This window comes from Pelecanus crispus, chromosome 9 (genome assembly GCF_030463565.1).
Source record: "Pelecanus crispus isolate bPelCri1 chromosome 9, bPelCri1.pri, whole genome shotgun sequence".
In the NCBI taxonomy this organism is placed as follows: Eukaryota; Metazoa; Chordata; class Aves; order Pelecaniformes; family Pelecanidae; genus Pelecanus; species Pelecanus crispus.
In genome coordinates this window covers 40,530,332-40,545,354 of record NC_134651.1, presented here as the reverse complement: position 1 = coordinate 40,545,354, position 15,023 = coordinate 40,530,332, and the positions used below count along the sequence as shown (strand labels likewise).

General features: G+C 46.4%; 1 protein-coding gene across 2 annotated transcripts in view; it reads right to left on the bottom strand.

Moving 5' to 3' along the window:
* COL5A1 (collagen type V alpha 1 chain) overlaps positions 1–15,023 on the bottom strand; it is a 157,885-nt gene that overhangs the window by 116,910 nt on the left and 25,952 nt on the right. For both annotated transcript variants that reach the window (XM_075716081.1, XM_075716082.1), the window contains exon 2: positions 2,751–2,918. In XM_075716081.1, coding sequence (XP_075572196.1) covers positions 2,751–2,918 — 168 coding nt within the window. The remainder of the gene's footprint in view (positions 1–2,750; positions 2,919–15,023) is intronic.

Here is a 15,023-nt window from a genome sequence, read left to right as displayed (position 1 = left end):
ACAAGCAGTGTGGAGAATACAGAGTTTGCTAGAAGAATGCAAATGACATTTCGCTGGCTGCCACCGAAAACTGCCTTTCTTGCTTCTGCTGGAAGAGCACGGTTTTGCTGGGAAGCAATACTTATTTAGGAAGCAAGGACAAAGAGCATCTCAGCAGATTTTCTCGCTCTTGTGGGCTTGAAAAGAAAAAAGACAAGCTTTTTTTTATATATATATATATCTCTATCTTGCTTTGCTGGCTGTGGAAGCAGAATGCAAAGCCCATAAAATTGCCATCTTAGAAAAGCACCAACTTCTAATTAACACAAAATATTATGTGCAGTGTACACTTGCCTAGGGTGCTCTATAGTAGAGAGGGAAAGTTATGCTACAACCCACCCGCCTGTTAACGTGAAATCACTAAAACCACATTTCTCCTGGTACATTGCACTGCAATTACTTTGTTATCTTTATCTCCTCTCTCATTCATTTGGTGGTGTGAGCTGAAGTCACATCTAGTTATGGAGATGTACTGAGAAAACATCTGTTGATCTGATGGAAAACACTTGAGGATTCTTCACTTTGCTCTTCCCTTCCAGTTTCCTTAGCAAGCAGCAGAGAAGACTCAATGACTTTGGAAGTCTCTGGAGAGGGACAGAGCTACTTCAATCACCCCATGGTTGTCCAGATGATGAAATGATTGAAAGTTGCTTGATGACACCAAGGAAACACCATCCAGGTCTTCTCATCCAAGGAAAGGCAGTAGATGCAAACCAAGAACTCAGTGAGGACATACAAGTAGTAAGGCGGGACAAAAGCAAGAAAATCTCCTACAATGCTGCGTTCTTCTGTGACTACAATTCAGTTCTGCATGCTGTCTTGTTGTGTTAACCTTTGTCTTAAGTGGTGTCATCCAGTCTCCTTGCTACATTAATTAGCCAGAATACTCCTTCCGATCAGGCAAGAGTTCACAGTGGCTACAGCAACTACTGGAAAGCTCTCAAAATCCACTACAGTTGTATATTCCAAACTGGAACCACATTCTTCAAGCACTTCTGAGCTTGAAGATACCAGCTGGGCCAAAACTTTCAGTCATTTCCATACATGGAAAGAGAGTACATGAAAGCAGTTAAACACAGACTGGTTAGGTTGAGCTGATCTTGCCTTGGGACAGATGGACGACTCGGGGGCCACTGCAGGGCCCTTTCAGCCTGTCCCTGGGATGAATATTCCCCATACCCACAGGCACAATCCTCCAGGACATGAAGGCACAAGTTGGCAGAGGGCAGCAGTTGGGCACATGATGATATTATCTGTAGTCAGAAAGGACTGTCCTGCCCTGGGCAGCAATAAAGACAAATACAGGGTCTGTTCTGCGCTTCTACAGACATTGAAACAGGCCTTTAGGCAAAACTGAGCAGCTCCTTTGCTAAGGGTTGACTATGCAATGGAGGGCTACCAGCCCACAGCCCAGGCGCAGCTGCTCTCATCTTCATGTCAGGCTCTCAGTTCATATGCAAGACACAGGGTATGCTCTGGCTCACCACAGATTAAATGTAATTTACCTTCTTAGTGTCACAGCAGGACAATAATTAAGTCTGCAAAATAACCTTATGATAACACATGCAATGAAGGAAATCCAGGACTGGAGGATGCAAGTGCATCGGGAGTCCAGCCTTGGAGTCCTCATTTAGGCCATTGACAGGCTGGGTCTGATAGATACAGCGTGTTAATTAAAAAGCATTGGTAGCGGCATGCCACATTACCTCTGATTTAGCTAATGCATTTTGTATCATTAATTGTCTCACAAACAAAGAAGAGTGTGCGTGTCTGTCTGCTTTGCTTAAGTCATCTACTGCTTCACAGACAAGTTACATGTGGCGTCTTTCTGCCTCATTGCTAAACCTTCCTCAAAGGCACTTTTCTCACCAAACCTAGCAAGTCCTACCATCCCTACTCCCAGCATCCCTGCACTCCCCCATGTAACACAGGGATACAGCAGTGCTCCTGTAGTCACCATCAGAAGCATTCCTTCCAAAGCCATACATGTTCAAGACTGAAGCTGACAGGCAGTGAGCAGTTTGGGTCCATAATGTGTCCAGTCTTTTTACAACCACATTTTACTCTACAGTAGTGATTGTCCCTTGGCCTGAAAAATTAAAAGACTCCAGTACGTCCTCAGTGACAAATAAAATGGGCAGTAGCCCACCTGTTCTTCAAGGGCTTTGCGAACTCCTGCATCTTAGCAGCTTCTTCTATGAACCTCCAATTTCTTCAAACAACTTTTCTTGGGACATCTGTTCTTGTGGGGCAGTCTATTATTTTTATATGGTGATTATTTGTGTTATGAGACACACTACAGCCACAGAATAAAACCCTACTGTGCTTGGCACTCCACAAACGCAGAACAAGACACAGTCTGCGTTCCTTTGCATCTTCCAAGTCTCTAGCCCCAGCTGGATGTCACTGTGTGATAATGAGACAGTAGAAACTTTCTAACATAGGAAGGAACAGATGCAGGCATTGGCTACATCTTCTGCAGTGCAACCCACCACCATGTGCAAGTGCAAGGTTAAAAGAACAACTTACTGCAACGTTATTTGATGGTTGAAAGTTTGCAGCCCCCCGAAACAGCAGAATCACTCCCTGCCAAGGGAGCATGCAAGCACACTTGGAAAATGAAGGAATTATACAGTGCCCCATATGTGCCTGCAGAATCTGGGAAAAGGATCAGACATTTCCATATGACAAATTAAAAGCTACGGACTCACCAGGATACAGCTGCTTTGTCGGTGCACTAAGCTGAGCATCTTTTGTTACTCTATAAGCAACATCTGCTTCTTTCGAAGATCTTCTGCTTGTGCAAAACCCTGTTGTTTTTGTTATACCATCAGGTAAATTATGAAAATCTAATACCTTCAAGAGGTCTGCAGGTTCAGCTGTAAAAAGAAAAGGAGAAAACAAGAATTAGCAGGCAATAAGACTAGCACTTGCTCAGATCCAAGTCATTATTGGCCAGCCCCACAAATTATTCATCACAGTTTTAAAAACAGGTGAAATGTTTTCAATATATCTGCAAATACAATATTAATACCAGCTTCAAAGCTTGGACACTGTACTGCTGGTCAGAGACACTAATTCAATGCAGAAAGGAACAGCTGATCAGCTGTCTGCACAAGGGCAGAAGGGAGAATATACTATCTTATTAGCTATAGTAGTTATTTTCTGGATGTCTTCACCCAATCTCCATCATTCAAGCACATCCTGAAGATTAAGCATGAGACAGGAAATTCATGACCTGAGAGGCAGGCTTTAAATCAAGAAGTTGCATCACACTGATGCAAACATTTCTGTTCTTTTTTCTTAAGTTGGTTGATCCAAAAAGTTGTTTTGAAGCAAATACCTGAGCAAGCTTCCCCAAAGGATTACACACATCATGCAAAACCACCACATGGAAATTCACACTAGCTGGGATAACAGGTAAACCCACAGCCATGCCTCGGCAGTATAAACAAGTTATGGCAGAGCAGCATCCCAGCATGGTGCTTTGGTGCTCACAGGTTGTTCATGCTGCCCACGGGCTCGCCCAGACCTTGGGAGGGTTTGTGCACAGCGTCTAACCCTGCCCAGGGTGAAGGCAGGTGGCACGGGGCAGGGATGCAGCACAACTCCACTGCAGGTAGCCAAGTGCCCCCCTGTAACTCAGCCCAAGCCAGTCCCATCAACTAATTCCCCTTCTTCCCTCACCATGACACACTGGGATGTCTGTACAACCACCACTGCATACAAGGGTGCAGCCAGACTGGCCAAACACACACACTTCACAGAAGAGATAAAAATCCAGTTACACCCCAGCTTGGGAAAAAGCTTGTTCTGGTTTCTGTGGCTTCATCATGCAGTCTGTCCCTTCAGCCAGGAATTCAGGGCAGACTACGGAGATGGCACCTCCATCCTGGCCAGGAGCAGGCTGCAGCAGGGCACAGCACAGCCACCACAGTGCCCCATCCATCATCCCTGTCCCCCTCCTCTGGACAGGGCAGCACCTGGGGATGCCTCAAAGCAAGCTGCATGGGCATTTTGACTAATGACATGAAGCAAAAGGTTCCTTTCCTTAACAGCCCTCCTCAAACACATCCCATTAGGCTCATATCCTGACTGAGCTTCTCGCTGCTGCAGATGTTAAACTAGTTAATGGAGAGCACTTGTCTCACACCTAGCACTCCCCACACCAGCAAAGTTGGGGCCGGTTCACCTCCAGATGTTCAGGTCTTTAGCACATCAATTAAGTAATGCAACTGATACATCTCATCAACTTCCTAATCTGGTCTTGCTCATGTCAGGAGAGATGGTGTCTCCAAAAATAGAATAACCAGGTCTGACTTTAAATACTTAAAAGAAATTATTTTGAATTTTGACTTGATATTTGGAGCAAAGTGCTGTCAGAAAGATGAACCACACAACCCAGCAAACCCTTAGCAATGCCCAAAGCAAACATCTGCATGACAGCTTCATTTAGCCTTGCCTGGACAATATATCACAGCTGTAGTCTTTTGCCACTTGATCCATTATTTTTCCCAAAGAGTGATATTATTCAGGTCCTCAAGGACAGCCACATATTAGATAGTCTGTTTGCAATGATACCCCAGCTGGCTGCCCCAGCTTCCATCAGGATCTCAGGGCACCTCGCCATGCTGCATGGTCAAGGGTGCAAAGCTTACTACCAGCTTGCAGAATGACCACAAACAGCCCAACTGTATTCAGGAAGGTGCATGGCATTACTGCTACTGCAAAAAAAGGACAGATCTCCCAAAGGGCTGGAAAACAATACAGGAAAAAAAAAAATCTTGCAAGGGGAAAAAAAAAAGATTGGCCTTATGTTGGGATCAAGCATATTACTAGAAAGACCAAAGAGGAAAGAAAGGGAGAGGATTTGCAAAGGATATACCATCTACAACTGGCTGCATCCATGGGGAAGGGCTACAGCGTGCACATCAGCACTGAACACAATAAACAACCCAGCAACAGAAAGAAAGAACATGAACAGATCTTTCACAATATAAAAAGTTTTCGTTACCAAGATCAGCCTAATATTTGCATGGAAAATTCATGTACATTGTTAGACAGTTTTTAAAAAGTTTCCACAATCCTGAGAAGTTGGGCCCTCAATGAGAGATTACAAACATATGGCAAATCCAAGTCAACGCTGCAGATAATAAACCAGCTAAGAGAGTCTGGCCCAAGCAGCATACAGCTGGAATGTTTCCTCATCTCTCTTACTCTTACATGTTAGACAGCATGTGGATGACACACATTTGTCTAAGCTGTCCTTGCCATTTCGATCTTCCCGCTGCCTTTAACCATGTTTTATTTCACACAAATATCTGCATACATACAGCCCAAGCTGTGTTTAAGCATCTAAAATTACAGTAAGACTCCAGCTCTGCTTCCAGCTACCTCCCTGTGCTCCAAGAGATTCAAATCAGCCAGCTCCTAAGCTGCCTCTAACATTTATTTAGGGAGGAGAGGGGAAAAAGGCAAAGGCAAGGGGGAGGGGATGCGAATTCCAGACTCCTGACATCAGCCCGGTCCCCACGCCGGGAGCAGGGGGATTTGAGCCTTGCTCACAGCACTGCACATAAACCATCCTGCGGAGAGCCGCCACGGTGGGGCCAAGGTGTTTGCAGGAACAGAAACATCTGCAGAAGAATTCATTGCCCGAAAAGCCAGTTGCTGTTGTGACAAAAAAAAAAAAACACACATGTGGACACCATCTCCTTTGGCAAGGGAGCCCCAGCACACACCAGAGCCGGTCATGGTCATTCTCACAGGAGAGAAGCGTACAGTGCGGGATGAGTTAAATTCTGCTCCTTGTCATGATCTTACAGCTAAAATTGCGCAGCATATTGAGAGGAAGGAAGTGCGACGTGAAAACAGAAGATTTTGCCAGCTCTATACGTTCACAGAACACCACCACTTGCAAGCCATATGGCAACCGCTTGCCAAAAGCTCCTGCAGCGATTTTAGCAAGGTGATGGGCGTTCGACAGGGCTGGACCTCCTCCAGAAGCGACCGGCCAGGAGCAGGTAGGAGGCTCGGTGCTCCAGCCCCTGCTCAGAGCCCTCTGAGCACCTCCCAGCCATTGTCAGTGCCCTGCTGCAGCACTTCTCATTTGTAAGAGATGATTCAAGCATCTGCCTGCCTCCCCGTGCTGCTGCGAGCCTCCAAGCACAACATGCAATTCATCTTCATGTACAAGGAAAATCCTCTGTACCTCCATAACTATGATGGATTAGGTCAAAGCAAGATATTGAAGTAAAATAACAGTCTGGGTATTGCACAGACAAACTGCAAGCCACACAGGTAACCAGCAGGAGAGGAAATAACTTCTGTTCGCAGATGTGCATGAGTGTCTCACCTCTGCTTGCTCCTGGAAATCAAAGGAGAGCTAAGGAGCCAGCTGAAGCCCTACAGACCACTCATATTGCACTTCATCACTAGGAGCATCAGTTTGAGTAGGACTTAAGCAACATGAAAGTCTCTGGCTCTTTCCAGAAAGATGAGCTTCACACAGGAGCAGCTCTTATTCCTGCCCAGCTAATCAGTTTATTTATTTCCCCTTGATTTTTCAGCCAAATCTAAACTCAGCAATCTCCTCTTAGAAGCTATGACAGCATCATGGACAGAGACCGGACTGACCAAACCCAGGCCCTACAGGGTATTTCTTACAAGCTTGCACTGGGCTTGGCCTTCATCTGAGAACTGAATTAGCTGTTGCTTTATGAAAGCTTTTTTTTAATTTGCTATTTTATGAATAACATTACTATGCAGCATTACACACAGGATCATTCTTTCATTCGAGATGTACAGGATTCCCCAAAGAGACCAGCAGCTCAGTCCCGCTGCACCGGAGGGAGGTGGCAATATACCTGGTACACAGAGGGGCACACCCCAAATAGCAAATTAGACCAAAATCAGACCAGAGGCTGCCCCAAAAGCCTGCACCAGGAGCGTATAAAGCCCTTGAACAAGACCAAAAAGGAGCACGACTTCCCACTTTAACAGAGCAGAGATGAATGACTCACTGATAAACAAACAGTGGCAAAAAGAGGAATTAAATCCCCAATTCCTCCATGTCTGACCAAGGCTTTAACCACAAGACCAATCTTTCTGTGTTAATCTGATTCTTAATTATTTAGTTACCTGTTAAAAGCTGGAACAGAGGCAGCTGCTATTAAGTTTGTAACTACCGCCACTCAGCAGCGGCCAATAGCCACTTTTTCCTTTCTTACGCATTAATATTAAAGCAAATCAAGCAGCATTCATTGAAATAAGCTCCCTGGCTTTGGGCTGGGCACAGGCTCCAGCCAAAACAGGGTCAGTGTGGGCATGCCCTGCCACCCTCGACCACAGCCAAACCGCCTGCTCGGACTCAGCTGTGGGATACAGGAGCAGAAATATCCCCAAGGAACTCAAAAGGAAACCAGAGCATCCTTAACATCCAAAGGTAAATATTAGAGCACACTGCCTGTGGGCAAACCCCATTCCCAACATGACTGGGTTGTTCATCCTCACCTTTCCTTTCCCTGACTGTTCTTTAAATCACATTTTAAGAGGAAAAGATGTCTTAAGCCCTGCTGATCCTTCAGGACATGTGCAATAATAAACAAGGATTTTTTTTTTTTTTTTTAAATGCCATTACACTTGCTAGTCACAGAGCAGAAAAGGGGACAACCAGCCCTTGTTTAGCAACCACAGTGAAGGTCAGTTAGAGACTTTTCCCATACACCATTACCGTATGACCATTATGCAAAGGTTAAACAGTTTCTCCAAGCTTGATATCAAGCCCAGACCCCCCTAAATTTTATCTTCCCTGGCCAAGGCATTTTGTTTTGCTTTCACCAGGGGGAAAATGCTGTCTTTTGCTTCGCTCCTGCGAGGACTTACGGGTGTCAGCCCAGAGAGGGCACAGGCCACCAGCTCCCTGCTCTTCTCATTTCATCACCCCCTTGGCTGTGCCCCAGCTTCATGTTCTTAAAAGCAGGATGGATCAGCAGGAAAATAAGACATTATTCCCCCCTCAAAAAAAAGAGAAAAAAACCCCACCAAGTAGCTAATAGAAATGGTGCTATTGCAATTCAGTGCAAGATGGACCTGCAGCTTCTGTAGACCACGCTGAAAATCCCACAATATGCAGCATTAGCCAGAAGTCATTAATCTAAGCCATATTTATGCCTGTAATAATCATTTTTAACACCTGAAGCAAAGCTCTTGAATGAGCCCCAAAGCACCTTACCAAGCATCAGGATACATAAGTCACATGTTACTTGCAGGTATCCACGTTCCCAGTGTCTGAAAAATTACCAAATTACAAATAACAAACCTCAAAACAATTCTCTCCCATCATTTTTCAAGGTCTTTAAATCCTTATCCCCAAGGAAATCCACAATATTTAAACTTGCCCCTGAGCTGAAGGCTGAAGCTATGGTAGCCTTGCAGTGCTGGTGACAGACACTCTCCGTGGCCTCCCTGCTTTACGCCGTGGCATTCGGAAGCGGCCGCTTTCCCCGGCCACCTCGCTCAGCCCATCAGGGTGAACTGAGCAGCACCAACATGCACTGGTCAAAAGGCAAAGCCAGGCATTGAAAAAGAGTACAGTCTAGATTCCAGTAAATTATGAAGTTAAATATATTTAATTTTCCCAACGATATACAGTCAGTTTTATAAATCTGTTATTAAAGTCCAATTAAGCACAAGAAATCTTATAAATCTGTTCTGAAAGTTGCCTCCCAGTTTTTCAGTATGATCTTCAAGCTTTTCCAGCTGTCACTGGGGAAGATTTTTTTTTTTTTTTTTGAGTGAAGCAATCACATGGCTCCAGGAGCAGAAACTTTCAGAAAGAGCAAGCAAATCCCACTAGGTATCACAAGACTCTTCATACAAATCCCAGCAAGCTGGCAACGTCACAACACTATCTCAACAGCAAACTTAACAGCGCATACTTAGCACAGGGATAACAAGGATCCAAAGGCAATCCAGACTCTGAGCCACCCACCAACCCACAGTGCCAGATGCGCCCGAGCTGGGTACGTCGCATGGGACTGGAAGGAGCAGAAATGCTGTTTCTGTAGTACAGAGAGCACATCTGGAAAACCTACCCCAATTCTTAATGGCTCTGTTGCATTCATTTGATTTCTAGTGAAAGGCTTTGGCTTGACATCCCCCAAGATCAAAGCCAACCCTTGAGAACATCTGCAGTAATGAGAGCAGCAGATGAGCTCCCACACCATGCCCAGCCTGTTCCTTCCTCCGAGGGCCTGGAAAGACCACGCATCCAGCAGTCAACAAGAGAACTACTTCCCAAATCAGGCCAGCGTCCTCTCTGCGATGAGAGCTGTACCTGCAGCAGTGTGCATACTCCAAATGAGTTAGCACCTAGATCTTCCTCTTCACAGACCTCTACGCATTTTCCAGTGGAGCTGCAGAGAACACTATGTATTGGTGTATTGCTGAAAACAGATTTGCTTTTCCAACTACCTTTTTTGCTGATCTCACCAAAATGGTCAGGAGGCCCCTGAAGATGTCAACAGACCAGAAGCTGAAAAGATTTCAGCAGTTTAGTCAACCAAAATTGCACTAGCACTGCCCCAGTGCAACGTGCTGTTCACGAGACAGGAAAGCAGCTGCACTGCCATGCAGCAACTATGTCCAAAATTTGCCTTAAGAGGTCAAAGCCTTCCCCTTTCGCTAACTACCACTGCCATCTTAAGGTACATCTGCAGCTTATTGGGTCTTACCTGACAACATTGAGCATGCCTTCAGCATCTTCACTGAACACGTTCCTAGAACTCAGAGTCAAGAAAATCCCCTTTCTCCTACTTTTTGCCTTACAATACCCTTCAAAGAGGAAAAAATTCCCCATCAGCATCCTGAGACAGACATTTATTGTGCACAGCTGACCTATCGCTGTATTAACGTAATAATTGAGACATTTGGGTGTCTGGAGAGGAGGTCGCCATCCTGTAACAGCAGAACCAATTCTTCTGTATTTGGTTTTGTAACAGCTAAAGACCTTCAGGACTTCATGACGCAGCACTTAGTCATACTCTAGTTTATGTGCAATTATTGCCAAAGATTTGAGGCCATAAGGTGAAGAACGAAACATTTATGTTCCCAGCTCATTCCAGGTGCCCTCTGCAACTTTCTCACCATTTTATACGCAACCCACCAGTCTGGGTATTTGTATCCAAGTGTCACATCACCAGTGAAGCAGGTTTACTTGGAAGCAAAGCGTTCCTATATGAGCAAGCAATATAAACCAAACTTGCCATCTTATCCCACAGCAAGTAATACCGGTAAATATAGTGAATAAGGATTATTTCAGGAGTAGCATCTCCTTGAAAAAGTACCTTGGAGTCCCACAGAAAGGTGGAAAGAACAGTTTTAACAGAAAAAGGAAAGAGATGCACTGCAATTAACCTGCCCATAATTAACTAACTGGCTTAAATTGCCCTGTTTCTCTTGCAAAAAGATTGCAGACAGCATCCAGGCTGGCTGGAGCTGGCTCCTGGACCCAGCTGGGCTGTGGTCTCACCTGCACAGCCTTGGCCAAGCCAGTTAGTGCCAGGTAGCTCAGCAGATAAGGTGGCTCTAAACCACCCAGCTTTAGTGAAACAAGGTCCGCTCTGCCACCAGAGAACCTACTCCTTAACATCTCCATCTCTCATTTTTTTAATCATCTTTAAGCCAAAAAAAAATCACCAGCCTCTGTGTTGGGGAGATTACAGGAGATAATTTTGTAAAGCACTTTCAGGCACTCAGATGACAAGTACAAAGTTATTACCATATTTTCACCAATTAATATCAACATATCCCGCGCAAACAACATTAGGCAGAGCACTGCCCCGTCTCACTGCATTACCTTCTTAAACAGGAAAGGAGGATTCTGCAGGGCTGCCTGAATTCACAGCAAAAACCCGTTCCCGGGAAGAGGCGGAGGAGAGGCTATTGCGCATTTTTAAGGGAAAAAGGTGTTTTCCAACAGAAGCCCAAAAAGACCCTGAGCTGCGAGAGGTCAGACTGGGGTGCACTTGCACAGCAGCGATCGGGGACAGGAAGAGCCAGCTGTGACCCAGCAGCAGCATCGCATTTTAATCCTGACCTGGGGAACCCAGCCAAGGTCGGGGTCCCTCCAGGAGGGAGCTGAGCCCCCGCACCGGCAGCGCGCTGGGTGCTTTACAGCCCTGCCTGGAAGCCAGTGAGGGAAAACACTGCTCCAAACAGCGCCTAACGCACAGGCCCTTTCCCTTCTATCTTTACCAGCTTTTCGCTTCTTTAAATACTTTTCCAAGCTAGTTTATTCTTAGTGCTAAATAAACACTCAGTTATTTCCTTTGGAGGACCAAACGCAGACCAGCAGCAGAGCAGAGCGTGCAGGGGGAAGGATGCCCTTTCACTGGGCTTGGGGTTTCTCACTCTCCAGGCAGCTGCCCAGAGGCTGACACGGACATCTTGGCTTATGCTAGGAATTAAACACCAAGGGGTAAACACTCCTGTGCCGAGATCCACGAGACACAGCCAAATGCAGATGAGAGCTAGGAGCTACTTCACTTAGGGACATATTTAATCATAGAATCGTTTGGGTTGGAAAAGACCTTTAAGATCATCCAGTCCAATCATTAACCTACATTACCAAGTCCACACTAAACCAGTTAAGGGTAGACTAGACTAAACGACGTCCCAGAGTGCCACATCGACCTGCTTTTTGAACGCTTCCAGGGATGGGGACTCCACCACCTCTCTGGGCAGCCTGTTCCAATGCTTGACCACCCTTTCCATGGAGAAATTTTTCCTAATTTCCAACCTAAACCTCCCCTGGCGCAGCTTGAGCCCATTTCCTCTTGTCCTATCGCTAACTCCGTGGGAGAAGAGCCCAACACCCCCCTCCCTGCCCCCTCCTGTCAGGAGCTGCAGAGAGCGATGAGGTCTCCCCTCAGCCTCCTCTTCTCCAGGCTGAACACCCCCAGCTCCCTCAGCCGCTCCCCACCAGCCCTGTGCTCCAGACCCTTCCCCAGCTCCGTTGCCCTTCTCTGGACACGCTCCAGCACCTCAATGTCTTTCTTGTATTGAGGGGCCCAAAACTGGACACAGTATTCCAGGTGCGGCCTCACCAGCACCAAGTACAGGAGGACAATCACCTCCCTGCTCCTGCTGGCCACATCATTCCTGACACAAGCCAGGATGCTGTTGGCCTTCCTGGCCACCTGGGCATGGAGCTTGGAGTCTCCAGGTCACGCCTGTGGGATTTCAACAATTTCTACTCCTTATCTAAACACTTTTCACCACTGCAGCCCTTGGATAACTGACTAAAACAAGGTGGCAGAGGCTAAGACAAAATATAGACAAAAATAAGAATAAAAGCTCTGGTTGCCATTGTTCAGGCATCCTTTGGATAGACTTAATACAGCCCCTTGAATTCTTCAGCATCCCAACAGCCCAATAATACAAAATTATGTATTTGGACAAAGACAAACAGCATTTTAAGGAGGCAAATCAAGGAATCTGAAATGCAGGATTGAAGATATAAAAATTTGTTCCCTAAGAAGGGGCATAATATAGCAAAGAAAAAAGGCCAGCTATAAAAGTTGTCAGATACTCATCTGGTGCACATCAGCCTCTTCCAATAGCTGCAACAGAGCTGTGTCACATTGCTCTAGATAGCCGAATATTTCACCAATGACTCATGTCATCCCCTTATGTTTTAGTTGTTTTTTTTTTTTAAAAAAAAAGGCCCAAATAGTCCCAACTGTGAACAAAGGAAACCATTATGCAGAGTCAGATTTGAAAGATCGTATGCATAATCCCAAAAGGGAAAGAAACCCAGGACTGATACTGGAGCAGCTCTGCAAGACTACATTAAATTCAAAGAATCAAATAATCTTTGTTCCTTTGAGCATAATCTTTTTTTTTTTTAAATAATCAATCATTTGGGTTTCTAACAAAGCAGTGGTGTTAGCAGCTAACAGCAAGCTAAGAGCAGGCCTTTCCTCCACAGAATATAATTAAACCACGCAAAAAAAATCTCTGCTGCAAATGCCATGCAAAACTTAAAGACACAATGCACAGAAAATAGGCAAACATTTAGGACTTTGGGAGAAATCCCAGCCCCATTCAAGAGCATCAAATATCCCATTCATTTTAATGAACTGAGGATTTCAGATTCTCTCCTGGTAGGGGGGAAAAAAAAAAAATACAGGGCTGGCTCAATAAGCACAGGGATTGCTCAGCAGAAAACAAAGGGTCCTAAAGGGTCAGGGAAGACGAGAGAGCTTTCTTCTGATATCAGAGCAGCTCTGGCCCGGACAATTCCTGCCCGGCACCGGCATGGGAGCCAGAGAGCAGCCAAGTGACACATCCATCACCGGGAAGTTAAGGACAGCTCGCTGCTGCGTGCCAAGAGCACACACTGGAGAGAGCCCAAAGGAGGGGCTTCTGCCCCTTTCAAGGAACTGCTGACCCCCATTCCCACAAATCCTGGGAAAAGGTGATGAACAAAATCCCGAGCACAAGGAAAGGGTGGTGGTGGGGTCCCTAGAAGGGCAGATTGGAGGGTACAAAGCCAACACACCCCATCCCATTCCCTGCTCATCGATCCCTGCACAGATGGGCGAGGTTCCCAATGGGATTTGCGCTGGGTTTCATCAGTTGTCCCCAAGAAGGGGACCACGGCACAACTTCTTCCTTCCACCCCGCTCCCTGCTGAAGCAAACCATGCCATCCACTCAAGAGAAAAGCACAAAGCCTTTTAAGGCAGAGCCCAAGTCAAGCCCTGCCAAACCCCCAGCCCACGTCAGCACTCGGCAGGACTGTTCAGTGTCCGAGGAGTTTTTACGGGCCCGTCCTGACAGCGGGGTCAAAAGAATTAGGTGAATCACCAGCTTCGCAGTCGCCATCGTTGCCTCTGCTCACACACACCCGGGCTGCAGCAGAGATGCCTCGCATACCACCCTGCCCACGGCTCCGCGCTGCTCCGATCCCGGCCAGCCCCACTCCCTGGCTAGCCGGGGTCCAGGGGGAGCCTTCCAGTCCCCCACCAGTTGGATCAAGTCTTTCTGGGTCACTGTGACATTTTGGGAAGTTTTCCAGCAGAAGTTTGATTACTGGCAAGAGTCTTGCCCTTTAAAGAAAAACTAAGGGTGAACGGAGTCTAAAATTTTTAGAGTTATTAAAACTACAAACTCACACGCTCAGCAGATCTGCAAAAGGAAACTGTGACGGAGCATGACTCCATCTTCTGAATGATTAACTGAGAGGTCTTAAAAAGAGCTGGTTTAGGAGCAGCTGCTGAAAGCCAGCCCATAAAGGGATGCAAGTTATGTGCAAATGAACAGGCACTCTCCTCTCCTTCCCTTGCACCCCAAGCATCTGGTTCCTTTACTCAAAAACCCCACTTTAAAATCCTTGCAAGGTCCCTGGATTGCCTCAGCCCTGAGGCAGCACATGGAGATGTACCAGCAAGAGATAGAAATTGCATCCAAGGAGTCTGTCATTCTTCCCAAGCAAAACCTTGGCACAGCCTTTAGCAAAGCAGCTCTGCAGGTATAGCATTGAGGTTTTACCAGGTTGGGGGCTGGGGGGAACCTCTGATGTGAGAATTGTCCCCTCTGCCTATGGCACCTCAAGCTTTTCTTCAGGGGGTGATGAGGAACCAGCTAGTATCTCTGCAGACACCTGACCACATGGCCCAGCTTGGTGACAGGGAGGACTTGATGTCCACTGGCAGCATCTCTTTCACACTGAGCCATCCTGACAAGGCAGAGCTCACAGCTCGAGCCCAGGCCCACATGAGCAGAGTGCTGCAGGGACCACAGCATCACTTGGGGACCTCCACGTGACGCTCCACTGCGCCCATGTTGCACAGGCAAGGCAACCCAACCACGCTACAGTTGTCATTTAGGCTAATGACAGTTTAAGCAAAACATTATTTACTGCTTCTATAAGCAACCATTATTTTCTGGCTGTTCCTTACAGGATATCCACTGCCTTTC